This window comes from Telopea speciosissima, chromosome 4 (genome assembly GCF_018873765.1).
Source record: "Telopea speciosissima isolate NSW1024214 ecotype Mountain lineage chromosome 4, Tspe_v1, whole genome shotgun sequence".
Classification (NCBI taxonomy): Eukaryota; Viridiplantae; Streptophyta; class Magnoliopsida; order Proteales; family Proteaceae; genus Telopea; species Telopea speciosissima.
The window spans coordinates 61,287,355-61,310,451 of NC_057919.1; the positions used below are offsets into that span (position 1 = coordinate 61,287,355).

The 23,097-nt window shown below is 41.2% G+C and overlaps 1 protein-coding gene across 3 annotated transcripts in view; it reads left to right on the forward strand.

Moving 5' to 3' along the window:
- Positions 1–23,097, forward strand: part of LOC122657502 — a 57,079-nt gene that overhangs the window by 28,300 nt on the left and 5,682 nt on the right. For 2 of the 3 annotated variants that reach the window (XM_043852218.1, XM_043852219.1), the window contains one exon: positions 2,637–2,777. The exons of the other annotated variant lie outside the window; for it this stretch is intronic. In XM_043852218.1, coding sequence (XP_043708153.1) covers positions 2,637–2,777 — 141 coding nt within the window. The remainder of the gene's footprint in view (positions 1–2,636; positions 2,778–23,097) is intronic. 3 annotated transcript variants of the gene reach the window in all.

Consider the following 23,097-nt stretch of genomic DNA (forward strand, 5'->3'; position numbering starts at 1 on the left):
TCACTGGAGATGATATGGCTGAGATAGATAAATTGAAAATCAACTTGGCTCAACAGTTTGAAATCAAAGATTTGGGTCCCTTGAAGTATTTCTTAGGCATTGAAGTATCAAGGACCAAGGGAGGAATCAACATATGTCAATGGAAGTTTGTTCTTGATTTGCTGATATAGATAAATTGAAAATCAACTTGGCTCAACAGTTTGAAATCAAAGATCTGGGTCCCTTGAAGTATTTCTTAGGCATTGAAGTATCAAGGACCAAGAGAGGAATCAACATATGTCAATGGAAGTTTGTTCTTGATTTGCTGATAGAGACAGGGATGTTAGGTTGCAAACCAGCAAATTCTCCTATTGAGCAGAATCACAAACTAGGAGAAGATTGTGGTCCTTCTCTTGTTGATGTGGGAAAGTACCAAAGGCTAGTGGGGAAGCTTATTTACCTCTCTATGACACGCCCTGGTATCTCTTATGCTGTGGGAGTGGTGAGCCAATTCATGCATGCCCCCAAGAGTGGCCACTTGGACGCTGTGTATCACATTCTTAGATATTTGAAGTCTTTTCCAGGGAAAGGACTGTTGTATGCAAGGCACAATCACTTAAGAGTGGAAGGCTTCACTGATGCCAATTGGGCTGGATCCATTACAGACAGAAGATCTACCTCAGGCTATTGTACCTTTGTGGGAGGTAATTTGGTTACATGGAGAAGCGAAAAACAACATGTTGTAGCCAGATCCAGTGCAGAGACAGAATTTAGAGCTATGGCTCACGGAGTGTGTGAACTCATATGGTTGCAAAAAGCTTGTTCAGGAACTGGGATTTGACATTGAAGGCCCTATGAGACTCTACTGTGATAACAAGCCAGCCATCAGTATTGCCCACAATCCAGTGCAACATGACAGGACCAAGCACATTGAAGTGGATAGACACTTTATCAAGGAAAAGATAGACTCTGGCTGCATTTGTACTCCTTTTGTGAAGACTGGTGACCAACTGGCGGATATCTTCACCAAGGCTCTTACCTCTATTCAGTTTGGTACTCTCCTGTGCAAGTTGGGAATGCATGGCATTTATTCTCAAGCTTGAGGAGTATTAGAGTTGTTAGAACTATGTGATAAGGGTAGTTTGGGAACTAGTCTTATATCTAGTTGCCCTATTGTGTATTTTTTCTATTTTTTACCTTTCTTGTCTTTTACCTCCCTAGGGAGGTGTATGTAATATTCTCAAGTCTATTAGTGAAGTAATATAGGTGTGGAGAAATAACTCTCACACACATCTCATTCCACCGAAAGACACTCTTCTCCTTCTTATCTCCTTCTTCTTCTTCCCTCTCCAACATCTCCTTCCTTTCTTACTTGCTTCCCTAACCTAAAACCCAACTCCTACATGAATTTTTGTTCTATGTATTTTTGAATAATGTGCTTGTATATTTAAAATTCATATTTGTGTATGAAGTATATGCGTTATGCATATGACCTATATTTTTGTAGCATATAAATTTGTTAGTCCTCGTGGCAGTGTTGGTATTGTTGGCAACAAGGTTTGGCAGTGGTGGTCATCAGCAAATGGTTGTGGGTATAGTATTCTGTTGGTCAGCAGGGTGTTTTCTTATTATCGGTCCAGAGGGTATTTATTGGAAAGTATATATATTCGCTTAGTATGACCGAAAATGCACTTTTTGAGCCCTAGAGAAGAAGGAAATTGTGGAGAAGTCGTCTTCGACCATTCTGGCGTGGTTTGAGAGTAGAGGAGCGAAGGAAGTCATCTGAAAACCTCGATTCGGTGTTGGCAATGGATTCGAGTGCTTGATTCGTTCTATTGAAGATCTCACAACATTCGTTTGGAGTTGGAGGTTTGCCTTTGAGGAGGTAAACGTGATCATAAACCATTACTTCTCTGTTTTGGGTTGGGTTTGTGATTGAATTTGTTTATTGGGTTGATTGATTGTAAGGCTGAGGCCATTATTGTATTGGGATTGAGGTCCTTGCCCTCACTGAGGTGAGAGGTTGAAGCAGGGTAAGGGGTATCTTGGCCGTAGGGGCGGCTTATTATATTTGAGTTGAGTATTGGGCATATACGAAATCCCGAGGGGTATTGCTCCGTGGACGTAGCCTTCACATACTGTGAGGTGAACCACGTATATCTTGTCTCGTTGCCTGCTGTTTGTTTTTGAAGACTAATCCCTGTTTTGCAAAGTGGGTTTACAGTCTTGGTAGACTTGGCCACATTCTGGTGGTGCGAGGTGGGACTGTAAGCAAACGTGTTGTTTCAGAAAACAAGAAAAAGGGTAGCTGATTCACCCCCCTCTCAGTTTGATCCGGTGTTCACAAAATTTATTTCATTTTGTTGTTAATATTTTATTTTAGAAATTAAGAGACTGTGTGCACCTTAGGAAAAGCCAAAGAAAAGTAGAAGACATACAATCAGTTGGTCAAGTGTAAATAAAATTTCTTTCACAAGATAAAATTTTTTGGGAAGGCGTAGGAACAATCCCTTTAATACATTTTTACAATATGTTTTATCCTCCTTTTGTAATTCATACGACAAATATCAGTTTCCTGTTGGCATTTTCTAATAATGTACCATGAAATCCCTTTTGTCCTTGCAGTCGTTCAAACTACTTGTGATATGTTTGTGCAGCATGAAGCTGGTCATTTTCTAACTGCCTACTTGCTTGGAGTTCTTCCTAGAGGTTATGAAGTACCAAGTATAGAAGATTTCAGGAAGGACAATTTCCTTGGAGGAAAAGTAGGGTTTTTGGGTTTTGAGTTTCTCGAGGACGTAAGGTTCTTCTCATGGTTCATCTCATTTCTTATTTTATTTATTTCCATCCTCTTTTCCCATCCCCCTCCTTCATTCTGAATTTTTGGGACCCAGAGTTATTATCTATCTTTTAGTAGAACCTTTTATCTGACTCTTTAACATTGTGTGAATCAATGGCGGCAATTATTATGTTTCATAGCATTCAACAATATTCCTCACATATCCTCTCAGTGGTTCCTTTTGTGAGCTTTAAGGCATTATGTGCTAGATTCTGCTATATGGTTGAATTATGTAACTTATGACTTCTCTTTGCCATCAATTTTCAGGAAAAAAATTGTTGGTTTTAAACAATTTCTTATTTCTATAATATTGAATTCTTACAACAACTGCATGGTTACTTTATTTTCGATCTTTTACTTCTTACTGAGTCTTGATGCATCAAAAATTGGAGCTGAATATTATATGTGGTTTCTTTTTCTTTGGGTTACTGTTATAGGTGTGGAGGGGCTCTGCAATGTAGTTGCAGTGGAAAACTCATTTAAACCATATTATCTATGGCATTTTACCTATTGTATTTATCTTTCAGAAGTTATAAGTTGAATATTGGTGAATGGGGGGGGGGAATCAATGAATTGAATTGCATATTGAATACAAAACACAGGATACAAGTTTGTGTCAGCCTAATGTTTCTTCTTTCACAATGGAGTTTAGTGCCATAATGCAAAAATTTAGGGAAGAAATCAATAGATGACACCTTGTGAAGACCATTGGTCTTTTATTTCTTTGAGTAATATCCTTTTGATCCAACTTATGCCAGGTTGGTGTTTACTGAGACTCTTTCCACCTTCGAGATCTAGAAATTTGATTGCCCTCTTCCACTTATGATGAAGCTAAACTTATGCAGAAGTACTGAATTAGGAGCTCTACTCCTTTTATAATAGGTTAGAAGGATATGCTCTCTTATTATTATAGGAATTATGGTATTCAAATCCAGGAACAGTGCTACTTCAAAGGAAGTTCTGGATTCAATTAGTAACAGTTCAGAAGTTTATGTGGGATACATGGAACTTGTGGAAAACATTGGGTGTATATGGAGGGTGACATATACAACCTCTGCTCCTTTTTCTCTTCTTGTTTTATTGCCAAGAGCCTCATCTAGAAACTAGATAAGGTTGTGGGGGCTATTATCTACATTGCTCTTTTGGCTATTGCAAGGTAATTGCTAGAATTTTGTGTCTATTTTCTGGTTTGACATAGCAGCAAGAATCTTTTCACCATCTTTCAAATTATTTAGAGTAAATTACAGATCACCCCCTGGTTTTCAATCAAAACTCAGATCACCCCCTTGTTTTTGAAAAAACTCAAATCACCCCCTGGTTTAGACCCCAAAATGCCAAATTAGTCCCTGACGTTAGTTTTATGCTGTTAAGTGATGATGTCACCCAGTTAAATAAATTTAAATCCCTAGACTACCCTTTAGCAGTGTTGATTTACAATTTTACCCTCGCAACCAAAAACCCCAAATCCTATCTATTTTCTTCCTCACAGCAGTCTATCCCTCACACCTGCAACTCTTTTCAAGCTGAACTTCACTGGAGAAATTCCTTTCTTCTTCAACATGGAGCTGCTTGTCGAGATACACACGGAAACCTTATTACATTTTACTTCTTAAACAAATTCCCTTCTTCTTCAACATTCTTCTTCAACCTTCGTGTACAAATTCCGACAGAGAATCATTTCGGCCAGAAAGGGCGAAGCATCTTGGCCACCTAAGGAAGGAGAGGGTAACTTTTTCCCCGTCATTTTGTTCCCCATTACTTGTAATTTCATTATAGTGCTCATAATTTTGGGGTTTTCTTGTCACTGGAACCAAAACCCTAATTTTCCAATGTTCCTTCAATAACAATAGGGTTATTCTTATAACACATTAAGCCTGTGTAATGCCCATATTTTCCATATGTTCTCTGTTCTAATCTGCCCTAATTTCTCCAACCTGTGCTATAATTATTAAGCAATTATAGAGTCCATACTCCCTATTACATTATGTCTATGTCATGTGTTTAGAGTCATATTTTGAGTAGGAATGTGTCCATGGTTTAAAGTATAGACCGATATGATACGGGTGGTATCGGTCGATACCAATACGATACATACCGATACGTCTCTCTTTTTTTAAAAAATGAACTGTATCGAAATGTATCGACCGATACGATACGATATGACCGATATGTGACGATACCATCGATACGTCCAGTAAAGGGTTTTGTGGGTGGTTTAATACGTATCGGCCAATACAGCTCGATACATACCGATACGTACCGATACCATCAACACATTCCATAAAAACAAATCATTTTCATCACAGACTTGATACAACTCCTAATCTAACGAAAAAATGAAGGAAAACTCTAAACCAATAGTCTAAAATCTTGCATTTAATCTTGGTTTTTCACACTTTTAAACTAAAAAACGAATCAAGGAGTGCTACAACATCATCCTTTGCATCATCCAATACTCTTCATGGCTATAGACGATTACAACATGTAAGAAACCTCATCTTTTATAACAATTACAATTTAATGCACTTGTTTGGTTATACATTATTCACCATTTTAGTGTTTATGCATGACACTTGTTATATATTGCTTATTTATATTGTTTTTTGTTCCAAAAGTGTATTTCCATGTGATGCAGGTCCAAACACTAGGAAGAAGAAGAAGCCATGATATGGCTACTGCTGTGTTTTTCGTTGGAGCCTTTTTTCCTTTTTCCACACTTAGTTTTTTTTTCAGTACTTTAGTTAAGGGTATAATGGTCATTTGACCTTTTATTATTTCATTTCTCCCCTCCACGATTTCTAAAGGAGGATTTGTTTTTTTTAAATCAGATTACAAGATCTAATCATATTGTAACTAGGATTTAGAGCTAGGAGTACAATTCCTACTCTGATCATATTGTCATTAGGACTCAGAGCTAGGATTACAACTCCTTCTCTGAATAGGACTGATTGGCTGATTGATGGATCAGCCCCTATTATAAATACATTAATTCGTGGGAGGCTCCCCCACAATTCATTATTAAAAATTTATGCTTCTTAGCCTTGCTGCTATTGCTGCTGCTCTTTGTGAGGGTATATCCTTGTGGATCTCAAGGTGGTAAAGGGTAGGTGGACTCCTGCGGCTCCTTGCATTGTGAAGATCGGGAGGCTCTTTCAAATCATCAAGCTGCTGCCATTGTGTTTGCAATTCAGTAAGTTTGAACCTGCACTTTGTTTTTAAACCTTCTTCTTTTAATCTGCCCAGCCATTCCCCTTCCATTAGACCTAATTCAACCCCCCCTCCATCCATCAAACCTTACTCTCCATTAAACCTGCAACTCCTATCTCATCTAAGACTCCCTCATAACTACAGATCTGGCCATCACTTTCAAACCCTACTTCCAGCCTATATCCCCCACACCACTCCCCACACTCGACCTTAACCCTAGCCCTTAGTCTCCAGTATAACCCCTCCATTCCCCCACTCCATTAAACCTAAAACCTGCAACTCAATTTTGCCCAAACTGCAGAATTTTCGAACCTTCCTAAACCCTAATATTTATATACCATTAAAGCCTCCTAGACCTGCATATTAAAACCCTATAAACCCCATTACCTTTATTCAACCCTAACCCTAGTTTTTGCCCTAAATTAGTAAACCCTAACCCAATCGGCCAGCCCTTGTGTGTGACCCCATTACCCTGGCTCCTAGTGGGACTACTCCTACCTAGGACTACATTAATTGGTATCAAAGCCATGGAAGAACATGGCAACCCTATTGTTGATCCAACACTACCACCCCCACCTGATCCCATGGCTGCAATCATGGACATGCTCCATAAGATCAGTGATCGGTTACAGATTGTAGAACAAAGGCAAGCTGTGCCTCTTGTGAACTACCCTCTATATGTAGAGGAGGACAGATTACAAGTTTACTTTGAAGTACATGGAACTCTGGGAAGCGATGAATATCATAGAGGTCATCCCAGGCGTCACAGGGACCACAGAGATCATTCCAGACATGATAGAGATTACAGGGACCGACGTAGACCTAACAGAGATGACTACAGAGAAGACAGGGACAGAACTACAGAAGCACCTCGAAGACCTAACTTTGAGGAATATGTGAGAACCTACCTCACTGGAGATGAAGCTACTACTAGGAGGTACGATACACAGAAGGTCAAACTAGAACTAAAGGAGTATAATGGTCATGGTGATCCACAGGTGTTCTATGACTGGCTTGCTGCCCTGGATGATTATTTTGACTGGTATGATTTGCCGGAAGATCGAAAGATGAGATTGGCACGTACCAAGCTGATTGGCCCTGCCCGAGAATGGTGGCAAAAGACAGAGAGAGATATGGAGCGTGTAGGTGATGCTCCTACTAACTGGGAGGACATGAAGTATGATTTGAAGGAGAAATATTTGCCTAGACATTACAGAGCTCAGATGCAAGATCAATTCAACTCCCTTCGGTAAGGGACTATGGCTGTATCCGAGTATATGCAGAAGTTCGATTCTCTTTCTTCTCGTACTGATACCAGAGAGAGTGCTACTTAGATGTTATCTCAATTTCGGCTGGGATTGAGATCTGATATTATTAGGGCGATTGGAGTTGCCGATGTTCTGGACATCAAGGATTGCTTTGAGAAAGCCCTGAAGGCTGAAGACCTATTGAACACCACTAGAAGGTTTGGCTCCACTGCTGTCGAGACCAGGAAATCTTTTCTAGCATCCAAACCAACTAATGGTTACAATAGAGGTAACAACATCACTGTTGGTTCTACACAGACAGCCCCCTATACTGGCAACTCTTCTCGTGTGGACAAGGGCAAAGCACCAATGACCACCAGTGAATCAAATACATGCTATCGCTGCAATGAAAAGGGATATTATGCTAAGGACTGCCCACAAAAACAGGGGCCAATTCATGTAGCTGAAAGGGAAGAAGAAGACCCTGATGATTTTGATGAACAGGGTATTTGTGCATTACCCCCTGATGATGATGATGATGGGACTGCCTACTTTGATGACCTGGGTGATTACTTTGAAGATGCCTGAGGTGTTCATGTAGTAGCACGTATATTGAGTGCTGAAACTAAGGGTGAAGATTGGCGTCGTAGTTGCATCTTCTATACCCGCTTGCGAGCAGGTGAGCGCACTGCCCAGATAATTGTTGATAGTGGCAGCTGTGTTAATGTTGTTTCTGAAGACCTTGTAAAGAAGGCAAATCTGAGGTTTGAAAAGCATCCAAAGCCATACAAAGTCTCTTTATTGAATGGGAATAAGCTTGATGTGAACAAAAGATGCTATGTTCCCTTACAGGCCCACAAATTTTCAGAGGAAATTTGGTGTGATATTATTCCGATGAGAATGACTGACGTTCTATTGGGAAGACCATGGTTATACGGCAATTATGTTGCCCTCCTAGGAAGAAAAAACCAGTGTGTGTTTCAACATAAAGGAGAGCAGATCACGTGGTACCCTCTTAATTTACCTGCAGAAGCACGTAAACGCCGTGTCATGCGCACCAATCAGAAGGGGACAGAATCTAGAAGTAATTTGTTAGCTGTCCCACAGAGAGAGTTTGAACAAACCAGCCATGATACAGGCTTGGTTCTTGCCGTGGTGACTCAAGAAGTTGCTGCCCAATCCAAAGTGAAACTTACACAGCCCATCAAGGAGTTATTACAGGATTTCTCGGATGTGGTACTTGAAGAACTGCCCAACGAGCTGCCACCATTGAGAGACATTCAACATGCCATCGATTTGGTACCTGGTGCTATGTTACCAAATCTGCCCGCCTATAGGATGAGTCCTACCGAGCATGAAGAGAGCTTCATAAACAAGTTGGAGAGCTGCTCCAAAAGGGGTTCATTGAAGAAAGCATAAGTCCTTATGCTGTTCCAGCCTTGTTGACACCAAAGAAAGATGGTTCGTGGTGCATGTGTGTGGACAGCAAAGCTATCAACAAGATTACCGTCAAGTATAGGTTCCCAATTCCTAGGCTTGATGATATGCTAGACATGCTGTCCGGTTCTAAGATCTTCTCCAAGATCAATCTTCGAAGTGGGTACCATCAGATTCGCATCCGGCCTGGAGACGAATGGAAGACAGCCTTCAAGACCAAAGATGGATTGTTCGAGTAGAAGGCCATGCCCTTTGGCCTGACAAATGCACCTAGCACATTCATGAGAGTCATGACACAGGTACTTTGTCCTTTCATCGGTAAATTTCTCGTTGTTTATTTTGATGACATTTTGGTGTACAACAAGCATCCAGATGAACATATAGACCACCTGAAACAAGTTCTATGAGTACTCCGGCAAGAGAAGCTGTTTATCAACTTAAAGAAGTGCTCCTTCATGCTGCCCAAGGTTGTTTTCCTTGGTTTTATAATCTCTTCCAAGGGTGTTGAAGCTAATCCGGAAAAGGTCCGAAGCATTGTCGAATGGCCTATTCCGACGACATTCACTGAAGTCCGAAGCTTCCACGGTTTGGCTTCCTTCTACAGGCGATTCATTCGCAATTTTAGTGCCATTATGGCACCCATAACCGAATGCACCAAGCAGAACAAGGGTCAGTTCGAATGGACAGCAGCAGCTCACAAAGCCTTCCAGGTGATTAAGAAGAAGATGGCTGAAGCTCCAGTACTACGCCTGCCTAATTTTGACCATATTTTCGAAGTTGCTACTGATGCTTCCCATGTTGGTCTAGGCGGAGTTCTTATGCAGAATGGGCATCCCATTGCCTTCTATAGTGAAAAACTTAATGATGCCAAGACTCGGTACTCTACCTATGACATAGAGCTTTATGCTGTTGTTCAGGTCTTGTGACATTGGAGACACTATCTTATTGGCAAAGAATTCGTCCTGTACACTGATCATGAGGCACTCAAGCACCTCCACTCACAGAAGTCCATTAGCACCAGGCATGCTAAATGGATTGCATATCTACAGGATTTCAATTTTGCCCTCAAATACAAGTTAAGAAAGGAGAACACAGTGGCTGATGCACTGAGTAGAAAAGTCCTGACTTTGAACACTTTTTCAGCCCATGCACTTAGCGTCAAGCAGATCAGAGAAGAGTATGCTAGTGACAGGGACTTTCAAGTCCTATATGCTGATTTAAAGCAGGGTGGACAGCACCCTAAGTATTCATTACATGATGGTTACCTGTTCTTAGGAACCCGGCTTTGCGTTCCCGATTCGTTCTTACGACACCATATTATCAGGGAGTTACATGGAGGAGGCTTAGGAGGACACTTCGGGAAAGATAAAACCATCTTGCAGGTGAATGATCGGTACTATTGGCCTCACTTGGCCAAAGATGTAGAGCATGTAATCCGGAGATGTCGAGTTTGCCAGCTAGCTAAAGGTACCAAGAAAAACACGGGACTCTATTCACCACTGCCGATCCCTCACTAGCCCTGGGTTGATCTCAGTATGGATTTCGTACTTGGACTGTCCCCTACCAAAGAAAGATTTGACTCCATCATGGTGGTGGTTGACAGATTCACCAAGATGGCTCACTTTATCCCATGTCGAAGAACACTTGATGCTTCCTACATCGCCAAGCTGTTTTTCAAGGAGATTGTTCGCATCCATAGGTTGAAGACATGGCCCTCTATCCTTGACATTGCTAAGTTCACATACTACAGTTCCGTGAACAGGACCACCGAGTTAGAATATAGGTTTAGGAAATAAGAAGAGAGAAGGAAGAGGTTGGAGGAAGAAGAAGATAGCAAGAGAGAAGAGAGGACAGAGAAGAGTATATTGGGCTGTAACGATTGTGAATGGAGAAGTCTCTCCATTCACCATATATTCATTTAATCATCACTAAAAGGAATTACATCTACCTCCCTAGGGAGGTATAAGGAAAATAAAGAAGAAATAGAAGAATTACATAATAAGGCAACTAGTGATAGACTAGTTCCTAAACTACCCCTATTACATGACTTCTAACACTCCCCTCAAGTGGAGAATATATATCATGCATTCCCACTTGCTTAGGAAGGAACTAAACCGAGGAGAGCCAAGAGCTTTGGTGAAGATATTTGCCAACCGATCCCGTCTTCACAAAAGGAGTACAAATACAGCCGAGTCTATCTTCTTCTTGATGAAATGCCTATCAACCTCAATGTGCTTAGTCCGGTCATGTTGCACAGGGTTGTGGGCAGGGTTGTGGGCAATACTGATGGCAACCTTGTTGTCACAGTACAGTCTCATAGGCCCTTCAGTGTCAAATCCCAATTCTTGAACAAGTCTTTTCAGCCAGATGAGCTCACACACTCCATGTGCCATAGCTCTAAATTCTGCCTCGGCACTAGATCTGGCCACATCATGCTGTTTCTTGCTCCTCCATGTGACTAAGTTACCTCTCACAAAGGTACAATAGTCGGAGGTAGATCTCCTGTCTGTAATGGAACCAGCCCAATCGGCATCTGTGAAGCCTTCCACTCTCAAGTGGTTGTGCCTTGCATACAACAATCCTTTCCCTGGAGAGGACTTCAAATACCTTAGAATACGATACACAGCATCCAAATGGCCACTCTTAGGAGCATGCATGAATTGACTGACAACTCCCACTGCATAAGAGATATCTGGCCGAGTCATAGAGAGATAGATAAGTTTCCCCACTAGCCTTTGATACTTCCCTGCATCAACAAGAGAGGGACCACAATCCTCTCCTAGTTTGTGATTCTGCTTAATAGGAGAGCTAGTTGGTTTGCAGCCTAACATCCCTATCTCTGTTAACAGGTCAAGAATAAACCTCCTCTGACATATGTTGATCCCTTTCTTGGTCCTCGATACTTCTATTCCTAAGAAGTACTTCAAGGGACCTAGATCTTTGATCTCAAATTGCTGGGCCAGGTAGCTCTTCAATTTACCTATCTCAGCTGTATCATCTCCTGTGACCACGATATCATCAACATAGACAATGAGAGCTGTGATAGTACCATTACTCCGCTTGGTAAAGAGAGTATGATCAGCTTGGCTCTGGGAATATCCATTCTTTAAAATGGCCTGTTGGAAGTGCTCAAACCATACCTTTGGTGATTGTTTGAGACCATATAGAGCCTTCTTAAGGAGACACACTTTCCCTTCAGCTGAGGGCATCTTGAAGCCTGGTGGAGTTTGCATGTACACTTCCTCTTCCAAATCACCATGAAGGAAGGCATTCTTCACATCCAACTGATATAAGGGCCAATCTTTGTTGGCAGCTAAGGATAAAAGAACTCTTATTGAATTATGCTTGGCCACAGGGGCAAATGTCTCCTGGTAGTCAATTCCATAAACTTGACTGTGCCCCCTTGGCCACCAACCTTGCTTTGTATCTCTCAATACTGCCATCAGATTTATACTTGATTGTGTAGACCCATCTGCATCCAACTGGGACACGTCCCTTGGGAAGATCAACAAATTGCCAAGTACCATTCTTCTTAAGTGCCATCATCTCCTCAGACATGGCTTGTCTCCACTTTGGGTCAGACATAGCATCAATGACATTCTTGGGAATGGAAGCAGTAGAAAGAGCAGAAATAAAGGCAAGTCCTGTAGGAGAAATTGCATCATAGGAAACAAACTGGGATATAGGATTAGTACAAGTTCTTTTCCCTTTCCTAATAGCAATAGGAAGGTCCAAATCAGATGGAGGAGAAGAAATGTCACCTGATTGAGGAGGATGAATCTCAGGATGTGGATCTGGATCTGAAGAGGACTCTTGGTAGATCATCTTTCTCGTATTATGCAAGCTTTCACCTTTTTTGTATGTAAGGTGGTAATCCTTCTCCTTACCAGAACCACTTTCAACAACCAAATCTGTATTCCCCCCTAGTTGATCATTAATCTCAACCACATCTACAGTCGTGTGTTTTCTAATGTCAAGCAGAAAAGGAGATGTAGGTAGAGGAGAAAGGAAGAAATCATCGTGCTTTGCTCACTCCCACAATTCTCCCCCAAGAGGATCTTGAGAAGGAACAAAGAAAGGGACAGATTCAAGGAAGGTAACATCCTTGGAAATGAAACTTTGGCGGGAAGAAGGATGATAACACCTGTACCCCTTAGTAGTAGAAGAGTACCCAAGAAAGAGACACTTAAGAGATTTGGGATCAAGTTTAGTGCGAGCAGATTTGTTAACATGCACATAACAAACACAACCAAAGACTCTAGGAGGAATAGAAAAGACAGAGGCCTTGGGAGATAAGATGTCCAAGGGAGATTTGTAGTTAAGAAGCTTGGTAGGCATACGATTGATGAGAAAGGAGGCGGTTAGAAGAGCCGCAGACCAGAAGGTCTTAGGGACATGCATGCCTAGCAAGAGACTACGGGTGACCTCTAGGAGATGGCGATTTTTCCTCTCAGCAGTCCCATTTTGTTGGGGTGTGTCAACACACGCTAGCTGATGGATAATGCCATGAGTAGTAAAGAAGGCTTGAAGGCAACTAAACATATACTCTCCCCCTTTATTAGAACGCACAATTTTGGTGCGGGTCTCAAATTGGGTAAGAATCATTTGGTAAAAATTCTGAAGGGCATCACAAACATCACTCTTATGCTTCAGAAGAACAGTCCATGTGGCACGTGAAAAATCATCAACAAATGACACAAAGTAACGATGATAGCCAAATAAAGAAGTAGTAGGGGAAGGACCCCACACATCAGTGTGCACAATATGAAAAGGAGCAATAGTTCTATTACCATGATAAGGATATGAAGACCTACAATATTTGGCAAACATACAGGTTTCACATTGAAAAACATGAGAAGAGGCAATAGATGAAAATAAGTGAGGCAACTGTTTCCTCATTACAACAAAAGATGGATGGCCAAGACGGCGATGCCATAACATAACAGAATCCACAGAACTACTATGGTTTCGGCCACACACATAGGAATGAGTTGTGGGCAAAAACGGATAAAAAAAGTAGAGGCCTTTCTCCTCACGTCCACTACCAATAATCCTCTTCGTCACCAAATCCTGAAAAAGACAGTGAGAAGGAAAAAATGTGACACAGCAATTGAGAGATTTAGTCAGATGACTCACAGCTAGAAGATTCAGAGTAAGGTTAGGGACATGAAGAACAAAAGAAAGTGAAATAGATGATGTCATAGGGATATTACCCTTACCAGATATGGAGGAAAGGGAGCCGTGAGCTACCCTAACCTTGTCCTTACCAGAGCAAATGGTATAGGAATCATAATAATGAGACGTACCAGTCATGTGGTCCGTGGCACCCGAGTCAATGACCCAAGATTGGGCGGCAGTGGAAGCTGAGGTGGAGACCTGCACTGAGGATGACGAGGATCCAACCATACTAGATGTGCTTAACTGTGACACAACCCTGCAAACCACTGCATCCATAAAGGTGAAGTCATCCTGTGGGGCATCAGCATCAGTCGCTGCTGCGGAATGAGCCCGCGCTCCCCCTCTACGGCCACCACGACCACGCATACCAGGAGGACTACCATGGAGAGACCAACACCTATCCTTGGTGTGTCCAATGCGACCACAATGATCACATTTAAATCTGTCTCGCCCAACTCCACTGGCACTAACTGTCTCCACAGTACTAGCTTCCTCACGGTTAGGCCCTGGGCCTCTACCACCTCCACTGGTGTCTCGAATAGAACTAGAATTGAGGGCTGACCTCTCAGATGGTGCTGGTGGTGGTGTCATAGTAAGTCGCCTGGTCTCTTCACTCTGTAAGTAACTACAGATTTCACTAAGAGAGGGAAGGGGAGACCGGCCCAACAGCTGGAGTCTAACTGGCTCATAGTCAGAGTTCAAACCACCAAGTAAAGAGAAGACACGCTCTTTTTCAAGAGAGTCGGATACACCTTGGCTTCATCCTCTGGGTTGGTCAAACGAAGGTCTCTGTAATGATCATACTCTTCCACAAGACTAAGGAACGCACTGTAATACTCAGAAATAGTGTTGTCACCCTGTTTCAATGAGTGGATTCGTTGATGGAGCTGATAGACCTTGGCAGTGTCACCTACTCTGTCAAAGGTCACAGAGACATTGTCCCAAATAGCTTTGGCAGTTTCCTTCCTTACAAATCTTCTCCCAATCTTGGGCTTCATGGAGAAGATCAACCAGGTCATAACAGTAGAATTTTCGGTCTCCCATTTATCAAAGGCCGGTGAACCAGCCGTGGGGGCCTTGATAGCACCTGTTATATATCCAAGCTTTCCCTTACTCCTGAGGGAAAGTCTCACAGAGTGTGACCAATCCAGGTAATTAGTACCATCAAGCTTCACAAAAGAAATCTGTTGACGAGTACTCTCATAAGCCAACTAAGGGACAACAGTGGGAGGCTGAGAATCAGCAGTACCAAGCACAGATGTATCCGAACTAGCCATGATGGATACCAACAATAAACAATTTCACCAAAGGCAAGTGGGGAGTACACACTCAAACCAAACAAGCAAGAAGTCCTATAAGCAGCCTAGGATAGCACACTGCCGAAGCAGTCCTAGCAGCAAATGTCTAAGAGGACTTAAATCAAACACTTCATGGGCAGTATAATAGCAGCCCAACAGGTCAGTCCCTAAAAAGGCCTCACAAAGGCTTGCAAGTAGTAATAAAAGCTTCAAACAAGTGATAAAACTGCTCAAAGTCTATGCATATCCAATCCTCAACTAAGAGAGCATCAACCTTCAACTCGAAGCAAGAAAAAAAGGAAGAAAATTACTCTCGGTGTTACTTGGGCAGAACAGAGGAACCATGAGATTGAGTTTTATCAAAGAGAAGCACTCATCCAGCCATAAGGAGCACAAAAGACAGGAAAAAGGATCCTTCTACGATCCTAATAAGCTGCTCCACCATCAAATCCATGCCGAAATGAGAAAGACATAAGGGAATGAAGTCTGCAACATCAGAAATCTGGGCAGAAACTGGTTCCCACGAAAAAGAGTTGTGCTCAGATGTAGTCTTCAATCAGCAAGAAGCAGTACATGGCCCTTGAACACCATCCTTCCACGATTCTAATGACCCATTCCAATCCACAAAACCAGGCCAATCAAAGGAGATATAGGAACTGCAGTGGAGGGCTGGCGGTAACTCCAAATAGTAGCTATCTGACCTTTAAATCACCAAATGAGCTGCATCCAAGCTCGAATAGCAGTAGGAATCACTAGAATAGATTATTCCAACCTTATTTCATAGTTTTCTCACAGATTTGTTTACATAGGAGGCTTCTCCTTGAAATAAATGATTTCAAAGAGAAGCAAAAAATGAGAACAGGAAGCTGGATTCGACTCTCAAACCCTAGGGCTTTGATACCAAGTTAGAATATAGGTTTAGGAAATAAGAAGAGAGAAGGAAGAGGTTGGAGGAAGAAGAAGATAGCAAGAGAGAAAAGAGAAGAGAGAAGAGTGTGTTGGGCTGTAACGATTGTGAATGGAGAGACTTCTCCATTTACCATATATTCATTTAATCATCACTAATAGGAATTACATCCACCTCCCTAGGGAGGTATAAGGGAAATAAAGAAGAAATAGAAGAATTACATAATAAGGTAACTAGTGAGACTAGTTCCTAAACTACCCCTATTACATGGCTTCTAACACACCAGTCGTACCGCTTTCGAGATTCTCCTTGGGATACAACCCCGTCGTTCTATTGATCTCATTCCCTTACCCCCTCAAGCTCGGGTAAGTGTAGAAGCGGATGAATTCCTCCGCCATATTACCGAAGTGCACGCTGATGTTCGCCGCAAGATAGCACTCAGTACTGATCACTACAAGTCCACTGCTGACAAGCATCGTCGATTCGTCGAGTTCAAGCCTAGAGACATGGTCATGGTACGGGTGAATCCAGAGAGATACCACCCGGGTGTCAACAGTAAACTCCATCCAAGGAAGATGGGTCCATACAAGGTGCTGAAACGTATTGGGCCCAATGCTTATGTTCTAGAGCTGCCTGCTGATATGGGCAATGTTTTCAATGTGGTTGATCTATACTTGTACACGGGACATCATTCAGATGGTGATTCGGAGCACATGCTGCGGCTGCCCCAACTGAGACCACCTACTGCAGATGTGATTGAAGAGGTTCTGGATGACATGCACAAGACAACTCGTCAAGGCGCCGGTTACCACTCCTTTCTTGTCAAATGGAAAGGTCGCCCACGCCAGGACAGTACTTGGATCCATGCCGATGACTTCAAGAAGCTTGACCCAGAGTTATATGATCGCTATATGGCCTTCACCCATTCATCGGAGATGAATGTTTCTAAGCTGAGGAGAGCTGATGCAGGTCCAAGTACTAGGAAGAAGAAGAAGCCATGATATGGCTGCTGCTGTGTTTTTTGTTCGAGCCTTTTTCCTTTTTCCATACTTAGTTTTTTTTTCCAGTACTTTAGTTAAGGGTATAATGGTCATTTGACCTTTTATTATTTCATTTCTCCCCTCCACGATTTCTAAAGGCGGATTTGTTTTTTTTTAAATCAGATTACAAGATCTGATCATATTGTAACTAGGATTCAGAGCTAGGACTACAATTCCTACTCTGATCATATTGTCATTGGGACTCAGAGCTAGGATTACAACTCCTTCTCTGAATAGGACTGATTGGCTGATTGATGGATCAGCCCCTATTATAAATACATCAATTCGTGGGAGGCTCCCCCACAATTCATTATTAAAAATTTATGCTTCTTAGCCTTGCTGCCATTGCTGCTGCTCTTTGTGAGTGTATATCCTTGTGGATCTCAAGGTGGTAAAGGGTAGGTGGACTCCTGCGACTCCTTGCATTGTGAAGATCGGGAGGCTCTTTCAAATCATCAAGCTGCTGCCATTGTGTTTGCAATTCAGTAAGTTTGAACCTGCACTTTGTTTTTAAACCTTCTTCTTTTAATCTGCCCAGCCATTCCCCTTCCATTAGACCTAATTCACCCCCCTCCATCCATCAAACCTTACTCTCCATTAAACCTGCAACTCCTATCTCATCTAGGACTCCCTCATAACTACAGATCTGGCCATCACTTTCAAACCCTACTTCCAGCCTATATCCCCCACACCACTCCCCACACTCGACCTTAACCCTAGCCCTTAGTCTCCACTCTAACCCCTCCATTCCCCCACTCCATTAAACCTAAAACCTGCAACTCAATTCTGCCCAAACTACAGAATTTTCGAACCTTCCTAAACCCTAATATTTATATACCATTAAAGCCTCCTAGACCTGCATATTAAAACCCTATAAACCCCATTACCTTTATTCAACCCTAACCCTAGTTTTTGCCCTAAATTAGTAAACCCTAACCCAATCGGCCAGCCCTTGTGTGTGACCCCATTACCCTGGCTCCTAGTGGGACTACTCTTACCTAGGACTACATTACCATGTGTATCTTGACCATTTCTATGTGTATCTGTATTGTTCGATACATATCTCCGAAACGATACGATACGATACGATACCCGATTCCGATACTTTAAATCTTGGGAATGTCAAATACAAGTCTGGTTAACTACTTGAAGAAGTAATCACTCTACCGTTCCTTCCTTGAATTCCCATTCTTGCAGTAGATCCATTGCAAGCTGAAAACCTTTTAGTTCTTGCTTCAGCTTGCAATGGATTGGCACCTAAAATTAACAAAATATCAAACTAACCATATGAACCAGAGGAATAGTAACTGTCATCAGAGACAACTATAGTTAAATTGTTAGGATTATTCATCATAATCACATCAAACCAGATGATTGAGTCTAACAGCAAAGAATCATTATATGTGAGGATTGTTGGTCTGGCAAACTAGGTGAGAATGGATGATTAGACATGGATTCAGCACTCCAATTGTAAAACTGATTTAAAATTCCCTCTGGATTCCATTTGATACCTTACATTATCAAATGGTTTCTTGCTTGCCAAATTAAGTAAGCTAGTAGGGTACCATTACAAGCCAATTTTTTCCCATATTTTCCATATGTTCTCTTTTCCTTTGATATTTCTTCTGTTTCATGGTTATGCTTTAATTCAAGTTCAAGTTGAAGTTACTGAATTGATTATTGACAAAACTCTGGTGTTCTTGCATGGGTATTTTCATACTTGCTCTTTGATTCTAATTTATGTTTTAGAACCCAAAAGTTATAATCAAATTATAATGTCTTAGTTTAAGCCAACTTCTATGAAATTTTCTAAATCTCATTCACTATGCTAAATCTGATTTCAGTAGGGTACCATACCATTTGTAGTCTCCCTGAATTTGTGTGTCATCCTTGTATATCATTAATTATTGACCCTATTTTCTATATACCATTTCAGGGTTACCTTTCAAAGATACAACAATCAATGGATGTGAAGGCACCAGTATGTTACTACTATAATGGGATTACATATGAGAAATGGATAAACCCAGACAGGTATGGGTATTTGGATGTAGTCTCTGATGTTTATAATTCAGTCATCAGAGATGAAGCACCTGTGGGGCATACAGTACATTTTTGTGTGAAGTGTATATTACCAGAAAATTCTCAAGAGATAGAGATTATAAGTGATGACTCTGTGTTGCTGTCCTTGAGGATGCATAAGAAAGCAGAGAGGTTGGTTTATTTGGTTTATGAATTACAGGTGTCTGAGAATGTGGTTGATGGGAATACAATTAATGGATTCCCTAGTTTATTGGTTCCCAGAGTAAATGAACCAAGGATTGAGACAAGTAGGTTTGGAAAACCAACTGTGAGAAGAGGGGCATTTCCATTAATGTTGGTAGGGCATCCAGTGGTGCTACTGGAAGCTGGAGTATTGCCATTGCTTCTGTAAGTAACAAGAGTGATTTTACTGGGTTAAATTTGTCCAGTAAGTTTGATGCATCAGCTGGTGGAAGTGGTAGCACTTCAGGTGATGTAATAGCTACTATTAGGACAACAACTGATATTGGTGAAAGTAGTAGGATGGCCCGAAATGATGAAGTAGTTAGAGGAAGTGAAAATGAAGGAAATGAAGAGGATTTTGGAATTCAAAGAAATGAAGAGAATTATGGTAATGAAGTAAATGAAGAAGAAGGGGGGGGGGGAGGCAGCTGAAAATGATGAAGTGGAAGAACAAGATGATGGAAGTGACTCTGAACTATATGATGACTTTGATAGGGAACTTAATAATACATCAGAGGAAGAGGAAGGGGTGGAGGAAGCTGAAATGATGAAGTTGAAGAGTGCATGTAGGAATGGATGAAGAGGATTTAGTAGAACTTAATAATACATCAGAGGAAGAGGAAGGGGTGGAGGAAGCTGAAAATGATGAAGTTGAAGAGGTGCATGTAGGAATGGATGAAGAGGATTTAGTAGAATATGATTCTGATGAGTATCATGGCAATTTTGATAAAGAGTTTGACATAAATGATGAGACAGATGTTGACTTTGCCCTGAATTCATTGTTTAGTAATGTGTACCACTTTAGGGTTGCACTTGGTGAGTATGCCATCAGAAGGGGTTTTGATGTCTTGAAGACAAAAAATGAGAAGGACAGGGTAACTGCTATACGTGCTGCAGATGGTTTCCCATGGAGGGTTGAAGTGGAAGAACAAGATGATGGAAGTGACTCTGAACTATATGATGACTTTGATAGGGAACTTAATAATACATCAGAGGAAGAGGAAGGGGTGGAGGAAGCTGAAAATGATGAAGTTGAAGAGGTGCATGTAGGAATGGATGAAGAGGATTTAGTAGAATATGATTCTGATGAGTATCATGGCAATTTTGATAAAAAGTTTGACATAAATGATGAGACAGATGTTGACTTTGCCTTGAATTCATTGTTTAGTAATGTGCACCACTTCAGGGCTGCACTTGGTGAGTATGCCATCAGAAGGGGTTTTGATGTCTTGAAGACAAAAAATGAGAAGGGCAGGGTAACTGCTATACGTGCTGCAGATGGTTGCCCATGGAGGGTGCATGCATTAGTTTTGAAAGATAAAATAACTTTTATGATTAAGACATATAACTCACGGCATACTTGTAAAAGACCTGGTAGAAACAGTAATGCTACAACAGCTTGGATTGCTGAAAAACTTGAATCCAGGCTGAGGACAGACCTTGACATGCCAGTGCAGAGCATGATGGACTTGATTAGAGAGTTGTATGGCCTAAAAGTATTTATGATGCAATGCCACCGGGCAAGATTGATTGTGAAGGGAGAGAGTGGGGTAATGCATAGGAAACAGTATGCAAAATTGGGTGTGTATGGTCATATGTTGATAGCTAGGAACCCTGGTACTGTGTATATACTAAGACCATATGATAGATATGATTTTTTAGAGGCTCCAAAGTTTCAAAGGGTATTTATCTGTCTTGATGCATGCAAGAAGGGCTTTATAGTTGGATGCATGCCTTTTATAGGTCTAAATGGATGTCACTTGAAGGGTAGATATGGAGAAATCCTATTATCTTCAATTTCATTGGATGGGAGCAAAGGGTTGTTTCCTATCGCATATAGTTTTGTTGAGATGGAGAACAAAGACAGTTGGAGGTGGTTCCTCTACAACTTAAAAAGTGCACTTCGTATGAACCAGAATGCCGTGGGCTTGACATTTATGTCTGATAAGGAAAAGGTGTAATTTTGATTTCAGCATTTTCTATATCAAGTTTACATGTGTTTTGTTAATATCTTATAATCCTAATATATTTCTAAATTGTATTGTAGGGCCTACAAGATGCAATAGTTGAAGTCTTTCCTTACGCCAATCATAGGAATTGTTGTAGATGTGTCTTTCCTTACGCCAAGACATAAACCAGGAAATCTTTCCTTGAAATTGTTGTAGATGTGTCTCTTTCCTTACGCCAAGACATAAACCAGGAAATCTTTCCTTGAAATTGTTGTAGATGTGTCTCTTTCCTTACGCCAAGACATAAACCAAGAAATCTTTCCTTGAAATTGCTGTAGATATGTCTACTACGACAATTCCTATGATTGGCGTAAGGAAAGACTTCAGCTATTGCATCTTGTAGGCCCTACAATACAATTTAGAAATATATTAGGATTATAAGATATTAACAAAACACATGTAAACTTGATATAGAAAACGCTGAAATCAAAATTATACCTTTTGCTTATCAGACATAAATGTCAAGCCCACTGCATTCTGGTTCATTCGAAGTACATCTTCTAAGTTGTAGAGGAACCACCTCCAACTGTCTTTGTTCTCCACCTCAACAACACTATATGTGATAGGAAACAACCCATTGCTCCCATCCAATGAAATTGCAGATAATAGGATTCCTCCATTTCTACCCTTCAAGTGACATCCATCTAGACCTATAAAAGGCCTGCATCCAACTATAAAGCCCTTCTTGCATGCATCAAGACAGATAAATACCCTTTGGAGCCTCTAAAAAATCATATCTATCATATGGTCTTAGTATATACACAGTACCAGGGTTCCTTGCTGTCAACATATGACCATACACACCCAATTTTGCATACTGTTTCCCATGCATTACCTCACTCTCTCCCTTCACAATCAATCTTGCCCTGTGGCATTGCGTCTCAAATACTTGTAGGCCATACAACTCTCTGATCAAGTCCATCATGCTCTACACTGGCATGTCAAGGTCTGTCCTCAACCTGGATTCAAGTTTTTCAGCAATCCAAGCTGCTGTAGCATTACTGTTTCTTCCAGGTCTTTTACAAGTATGCCGTGAGTTATATGTCTTGATCATAAAAGTTATTTTATCTTTCAAAACTAATGCATGCACCCTCCATGGGCAACCATTTGCAACACATATAGCAGTTACCCTGTCCTTCTCATTTTTTGTCTTCAAGACATCAAAACCCCTTCTAATGGCATACTCACCAAGTGTAGCCCTGAAGTGGTGCACATTACTAAACAATGAATTCAAGGCAAAGTCAACATCTGTCTCATCATTTATGTCAAACTCTTTATCAAAATTGCAATGATACTCATCAAAATCATATTCTACTAAGTCCTCTTCATCCATTCCTACATGCACCTCTTCAACTTCATCATTTTCAGTTTCCTCCACCCCTTCCTCTTCCTCTGATGTATTATTAAGTTCCCTATCAAAGTCATCATATAGTTTAGATTCACTTCCATCATCTTGTTCTTCCACTTCATCATTTTCAGCTGCCCCCCCCCCCCCTTCTTCATTTCCTTCATTACCATAATCCTCTTCATTTCCATCAAGTCCATAATCCTCTTCATTTCTTTGAATTCCAAAATCCTCTTCATTTCCTTCATTTTCACTTCCTCTGAATACTTCATCATTTCGGGCCATCCTACTACTTTCACCAATATCAGTTGTTGTCCTAATAGTAGCCATTGCATCACCTGAAGTG